Consider the following 7,107-nt stretch of genomic DNA (forward strand, 5'->3'; position numbering starts at 1 on the left):
TGAGCTCGGTACCTTCTTGACACGTAGGTGGATATGATCTTGAATAGCCTATATCCGAACTTTATATTAGTTAATATATTAATACACTAGTCTATCTTTATAATCTATTTATTAGCTTATTATAATCTTTTATATTTAAAATAAAGAAGTAGTTATTTAGCTATAGGATGCTATATATAAATTATAGTAATTATTTCTTACTTAAAAGAAATTTTATACTAGGTTATAATTTTTATTTAAGTATGCTTTATTATACAGAGAGTAAATAAAGATAAGTTATATATACCTAAGCTATAGCTTTTATATAGCATTTACCACTCTGCTTTTTTAACTTTACCTCTTCTCTTTTATTTACCTAACTTCTTCTTTAACCTTTTTCTTTAATAACTATCTTTATTTTTCCTTAAATATCTCTAGCTATTTTTTTTTTTTTATTAACCTCCTTATTTATATTTATGCTCTTGCCCTTGCTTTTTATTATAATCCTAGACTTCTCCTTTTATTATAACCTAGTTTATTTTTATTAAGCTTAGTAAAAAGTGTTATTATAACTACTGCAGTATATTTTAATTCTTATATAGTAACTTATATTTAAAGTAATAGCTAATTAATTTTTATAGTAAATAGCATAATAGTAAGTAAAGTAAATAAAGGTAATAGTATTAGCTATAAAAGGAAAAGGAAAGGTAACTAAATCTAGGTTTATTTATAAAAATAACTACTAGTACTGCATATTAAATAATACTTATAAAGCTAAAATTACTAACTTAAAAAATAAACTAGATATTATATAATTTATTAATATACTTATAGCAGTTAAAGGCTATTAAAAGGATAAACTTTTAAAAAACTAAAAGAAGTTTATAAAGGTTTATCCTTAAATAGCAAGTCTTATTTAATAATCTGCATTTAAGTTTATTTTAAAGCCTAATTAAGCGCTTTATATTTATTTATTAATAAATAAATTAGTTCTTAAAGTAAAAAAGTTTCTTTTTTTTTATTATTTTATAAAGGATAAATAAGGAGACTATAATAAGGCTAAAGTAGCACTAACTATTTATATAATTAAAAAAAGCACTAGCTTACTTAAGTAATAATATAAAGTGTATAAGCTAGTAAAAAAATAAAAAGGAATTATAAAAAGTAAAGTTACTAAAAGTAAAGAGAGTAATAATAAAGTTAAAGAGATAGAAGATGCTAAAAAAGACTAGAAAAAAGAGGATAATAATAATAAAAAAAAAGAAGAAGGGGATAGTAATAAAGAAGGTAATTTTAATAAAAAGATAAATGCTAATAGTATTAATAACACTCTTAATAGTAATAATAATACTTATATTAATAAAGAGAGTACTAGCGCTAGCTAGGATAATAATAAGGCTAGTAAAAAAAAGACTAGTAAAAAGAATATTTATATTAGCTAAGAGAAATATAATAAGTCTTATATTTAATTTATACTAGGTTTAAGCTAATATTTTCTATTATAATAAGTAAATAAGCTGCTTAAAATACTGCAGTTCTATATTAAGTAAAAAAGCAGTAAATAACTAATCCCCTTTAAAATATAAAAAATATAAAGTAAGATATTATTAAAAATGCAGCTATTATAATAAGCTTTAATTTCTAAATATTTATTAATATGCCTAAGCGCCTACTAATAATAAATAATTACTTAAAGGCATATTAACTCTTTTAAGAGTAAGCTAGGGACCTAGATATATTTATTAAGTATATAGTTATTAAGAATAATAAATAGTAATTTTAAAATTTAAGGAGGTTTATTATACTAAATATATATTATAAAGATTAACTGCTAATTTTAATTATAAATATAAAATAAGAATTAAAAAAAGATATAAAGTATAAAAATATCTTAAGCTTTACTTTATAAATAGAATAATAAACTAAGACAGGATTATACTTACTTAAAATAGGTATTTCTTAAAAAGGGTATAGGTTATATATTATAGGCAGTTTTAAAAGTTTATATTAAGAGGGCATAATATTCCTCCTCTAAGTATTTATAACTAAATAGCTAATAGTATTTATTAAGCTATACTTTAATTATATTATATATTTTTACACTTTATAATAACTTTATTTTATTTTTTTATATTAATACTATAAAAAAAACTATTACTAAAGCTAATACTTTATTTTAAATACACTAATTTAAAAGTAAATTTTATATTTAGATTTTAAAATAATATAAAAATATCTATCTTTATATAAGATATTTATATCTAGTTTATTATTTATAAAGTAAGTATAAATAATTCTTTTCTAATATCTTATTATAAAGGTGTCTTAATAATAGCAGCTCCTTATCTATATACTAAAATACTTAGGTCTAAGCTCTTTTTAATCTAAATATATATATAATGCTTTACTTTTTTTTTTTATTTTAACTTTAAAATAACTTTATAATATAGGCGCATAAATAGAAATAAAAAGAATATGCTATATAAGATATCTAGACTCTTAACTGTCTTTTTTTATTCTAACCTTAAGAAAATGCATAAATAGAAAATAAGAAAAATATATTATATAAAATATCTAGACCTTAAGTATAAAAAATAAATAAGGCTATTACTATTTATAGCGCTAGGTCTTAAGCTTATACTTCTTTACCTTAAAGGCAGCAGAAGCTATCTTAAGCATTACTGCATTTTATAGCGCTAGGTCTTAAAATTATACTTCTTTACCTTAAAGGCAGCTAATAGTAAAGCAGCCTTAACAGTCTAGGTATAAGAGATAACAGTAGTAATTATAAAGCTATTAAGGCATAATTATAAAGCCAGGGCTAAAGAGGATAACTTAAAAACTAGGCCTAAAAATTATTATATAGTTAGAATTATATTTTATAAAAAAGCATTAGTAATTAGTAATATAAGGAAAAGTAAAGTTATTACTTATATAATTATTATAATTACTAATAAACTAGGAAAGATAAATAAAGCAGGGATAATACTGCATTTATAATAATTATTATAAAGAGGAATTAAGAACTATAAATAAAAGCTTAGCCTATATAATTATATTAGCTCTTAATAATATATATAAGCGCTTTACTAGCACTATAATAGTTTTATATTATAATTATAGTTTTTTTATATAATATAATTCTTTTATTATAAGGCATTTACAGTTAGCGCTTTTTCTTTAATTAATATTATTATAGTATCTAGCTGTAGAATATTTATAATAAGCAGTATAGATATAAGGTTAGTGCTATAATAAAGAAAACGCTTACTAGCTTATAGTAATTTTACATGCATAAAGCTAAACAGGCTAAGAAAATAATTTTATACCCTATCTTAAGCTAAATAGCCCTTAGTAACTAAAAATACTATCATGCTATAGAAAAAAATGTTATAACAGCGCTAAAATAATAACCACACCCCTTATAAAAAACCCCCCCCGGGCTGCTAGGAAGGTACCTACAGTACAGTACCTCCCTACAGTACGTACAGTTCTCTATGACAACCAAGCGGCCAGAGCTTCAGACGGGCTCTGCTTGATCAGAGACAAAAGGTCGACAAACTTGCTCATCCTTCTCTCTCTCTCTCTCTCTTCTCCCTCTTGTTCCCTCTCCTCCTCCCTCTTGCCAGCTTCATCATCACGTCTCCGTCGCTTCACCGAAATACAAACATGGACCACAGCCACCACATGCACGCCATGGAGGGCCACGAGGGCCACGGCGGCCACGGAGGAGGCATGCAAGACATGTGCAGCATGAATGTGAGCAAGAAACATCACCACCTCCTCCTGCTTGTTCCCCCTTCGGCCCTGATGCTGTTCAATGCCTGCCTGCCTGACTGACTGACTGACTGGTCCTCCCATCTACCTATCTAGATGCTCTTCACCTGGGACACGACCAACCTCTGCATCGTCTTCCGCCAGTGGCACGTCCGCTCCACCGCGTCGCTCATCTTCTCCCTCATCGCCGTCGTGCTCCTCGGCATTGGATACGAGGCTCTGCGCTCCGTGTCTCGTCGTTACGAGGCCTCTCTGGCCACCCGGCTGGAGACTGTTCCTAGTGAGTCGATATACCTTCTCTCTCTCTCCTCTTATATTTCTTCCGCTTTGCTTCGGATCTCGCCGTTAGTCTCGACAAGAGACAAATCGAATACCTGCCTACTTCAAGCTCGGCGAGAAAGTCCTCAAATATCCTTCCCACCCCCACCCCTAATCCTCAAAGAGTGACCTCTCTTGCAAAGTCAGAAAAAAAAAACAGAGAAGAAATTGCGCATGCTAAGACGCCCTTGAGCCATCCCCGAGCATGCCTACCGCGATGATGAAGAGATTGTTACTGAGACACCCGCCTTCCACCGCTCAGGGCAGAACCGCGAAACCGTCAGCAAGCGAGGCCACGTCATCAAGGCGACGCTCTATGCCATTCAGAACTTTTACGCCTTCATGCTCATGTATGTCTCTCTCTTCTCTTCTCTTCTCCCCTCTCCGCACACCTTCCCGAGTGTTAGTTACCCTTGGCTGTTGTTTCTGACCGGTGGCCTTGGCGGATCCTCAAGGCTCGTCTTCATGACCTACAATGGCTGGGTCATGGTGGCCGTCTCGCTGGGGGCCTTTGTCGGCTATCTCTTGTTTGGCCATTCTACGTCAGCGACAAAGGACAATGCTTGCCATTGAAGGAACGTTGTCGGCTGTGCCTCTCGAACGAGCATTGGATTTCCCGTTGGCAAGCGATGACGGCGTGTTTTGCATGCAGCATTTGGCTATCATATATGGCTGAACAGATATTACAATATCCGCACAGACTCATCCGCTGTGGTCTTTATGAACTCAATTCAAGATAAAAGTCGTCGTCTTGCTCTATGCATTACGCAAAAGTGAATCATCATCAGAGTGGCCGCCGAGTCCAGCGGCGTGCTTTGTCTTGCGCCAGCGAGCCGACTCGGTCACATCTTGGCGGGCTTGTCTTCGTCTCTCTTCACAGGGAGGCTATTCTCGTGACTCTCGTCCAGCGCGCCCTCGTCCTGCGCGACTTTGATGACCTTGAGATCCCCAAAATCAAGATTGTGTTCCATCTCGGGCTCCTCGTCGTACGCGATCCTCGCCGCGTCGACCAGCACCCTGCCCGTCAGGCCCCAGACCTTGAACCGGCCCTCGTGATCCTGACTCGCCTCGAGCTGGTCCGCCAGCTCGATCTGGGCCGCGCTGCCGCGCCTCGGCCGGGAGACCCTCTGGTTGTTGACGGGCACGTAAAAGTTGTGGACGCGCCACTGCTCGCCCTTGTAGCTTGTCCAGGCGCCGTCGTACCAGTGCCCCGGGGGCAGCGTCTCGCCCGGCCGCGGCGGCAGGTCGGTGGCCTTGAGGAAGTTGTAAAAGGGGGCGCTGAAGACGGCGGCGACCTCGCGGGCGTCGAGCCGGGGCATCATGGAGTCCTCGACCAGGGCCGGGGGCGAGTCGGGCGAGGTGCGGTCGGCGTGGAGGAAGGCGACGCAGGGCGTCACGACGAGGTGCGTGCGGGCCAGGGACGGGGGCAGGTAGCAGAGCTGCTCGATGCGGAAGGGCTTGGGGATGCGTGCGTCGTCCATGGGGAGGCCGATTTCTTCGTAGGCTTCTCGTCGCGCAATCTGGTCTGCAATCATGTCCGTGTTCAGCCTGTTGCTCCTCTCTGTCTCTGTCCCGCCACACACTCTCTCTTTCTCTCTCTCTCTCTCTCTTCACAATCCAAGGGGCTGAAGGGCTCTATACACATACATGGCGTCTCGTCCCTACTGTCTGCTTTCCCCCCCGGCAACGCAGCATGGCCCGAGAAACTCCTCAGGCTGGCCGCGCGCATCGTAATGACGACCCTCAAGTCGCCCCATCGATCCGCAAACAGGAGCACCAGGATGGCCGCCCGCTTGCGCGCGGGCAGCGCATCCCACAGCGGGAACGGAGGAGGTCTATACACTCGGAGTCGGTTGATGGCGGCCTATGCAGCGTCAGCAAAATGGGTTTTGCATCCAATATCGATATATATATATATATATTTGAAAGAGCAAACAAAAGAAAAGCATAAAAACTTGAACGGACCGACCAGGGAAAAGGGATTCAGGGACGCCATTGTCGAAGCATCATAGTACAGCGATGCGCCTGTGTACTCGTGATGCGCAGCGTCGACGCCGCTCAGCGCCGAGGCGATTCCGCTCTTGACCTGCGCGACTTCGGCTTCGGACAGGGACAGCGAGGAGGAGGAGGCGGCGTCCGACGGCTCGGGCGCGGATGCGGGTGCGGATGCTGTGGGATTCGACGACGACGACGACGGTTCTTGGTTCCACGACTGCTGCTGCTGCTGCTGTTCCTGTGCCTGAGGGGTCATTCTTCCAGCGTCACGGCTTCTGCTACTTTTTTTCTTTGTGCCCCTTTCCTATTCGCCCTGTCATGCAGCACGGGGGGGGCTGTTGTTGTTGGTTATTGTCCAAGAGCCACGCACGGCGCTTTGCGTCGGGGTTGGATGGAGGGGAAGAGAGGGAATGATGACGGAGTGGAGATGGCGGGATCGGAATCTGGGGGTGGTTTTAGTCAAGTTGATACTAGTAATAGTAGTAGTAGTAGTAGTAGTATACTGGAGCGGGGGGGGGATGATGACACCAGCCGAGGAACGGGCCGGTGGCCGGGGGGGAGGAGGAGGTGAGGTTGAGATTTTGAAGGAAGATGTCAAGATTTCCAAGGTTGAGAATTTGGACAGTTGGTGTTTGAGCTAGAGGATGGACTGGGGCTGGTCTATGGCGGTTGGATGGCAAGACATCAAGGGCTGTGACGACATGGACAATGCATTCGAAACTCAGGAACAACAAGATCAAGTGAGTGCACATCTGTCTTATCAAGAGCCCTCGAGGGAGAAGAAGAAACGATATAACAACAGCCTCCGCATTAGAAGACACCTGCATAGTATTAGTAGAAGTAACCCAGGAATCCAATCCAATCAACAGCCTCCCACGATCCAACACTCCGGTCCATGCATTCCAGCCCTTCCTCCTCCTCCCCCCCCCCCCTTTTTTTTTTCTTTCTCCAAGCCCTCAACCAGTCCAACAACCCCTTCAACTTCACCTTCAACACCACCACCACCATCATCATCCTCCTCCTCCTCCTCCTCCTTCT

At 39.3% G+C, this 7,107-nt stretch overlaps 2 protein-coding genes across 2 annotated transcripts; one reads left to right on the forward strand and one right to left on the reverse strand.

Moving 5' to 3' along the window:
• Window positions 1-3,648: 3,648 nt before the first annotated feature.
• Window positions 3,649-4,647, forward strand: TRIREDRAFT_71029 (uncharacterized protein; the record flags this gene model as incomplete). Its single annotated transcript, XM_006969882.1, has 4 exons — window positions 3,649-3,738; window positions 3,853-4,036; window positions 4,337-4,424; window positions 4,530-4,647. 4 exons carry the CDS (start codon window positions 3,649-3,651, stop codon window positions 4,645-4,647), a joined length of 480 nt encoding a protein of 159 aa, XP_006969944.1.
• A 269-nt stretch (window positions 4,648-4,916) lies between these two features.
• Window positions 4,917-5,935, reverse strand: TRIREDRAFT_71019 (uncharacterized protein; the record flags this gene model as incomplete). Its single annotated transcript, XM_006969886.1, has 2 exons — window positions 4,917-5,599; window positions 5,722-5,935. Coding segments are annotated over 2 exons (897 nt in total), but the record flags the coding sequence as incomplete, so codon positions are not given.
• Window positions 5,936-7,107: the final 1,172 nt, after the last annotated feature.

Source organism: Trichoderma reesei (genome assembly GCF_000167675.1).
Source record: "Trichoderma reesei QM6a unplaced genomic scaffold TRIREscaffold_48, whole genome shotgun sequence".
NCBI classification, from domain to species: domain Eukaryota; kingdom Fungi; phylum Ascomycota; class Sordariomycetes; order Hypocreales; family Hypocreaceae; genus Trichoderma; species Trichoderma reesei.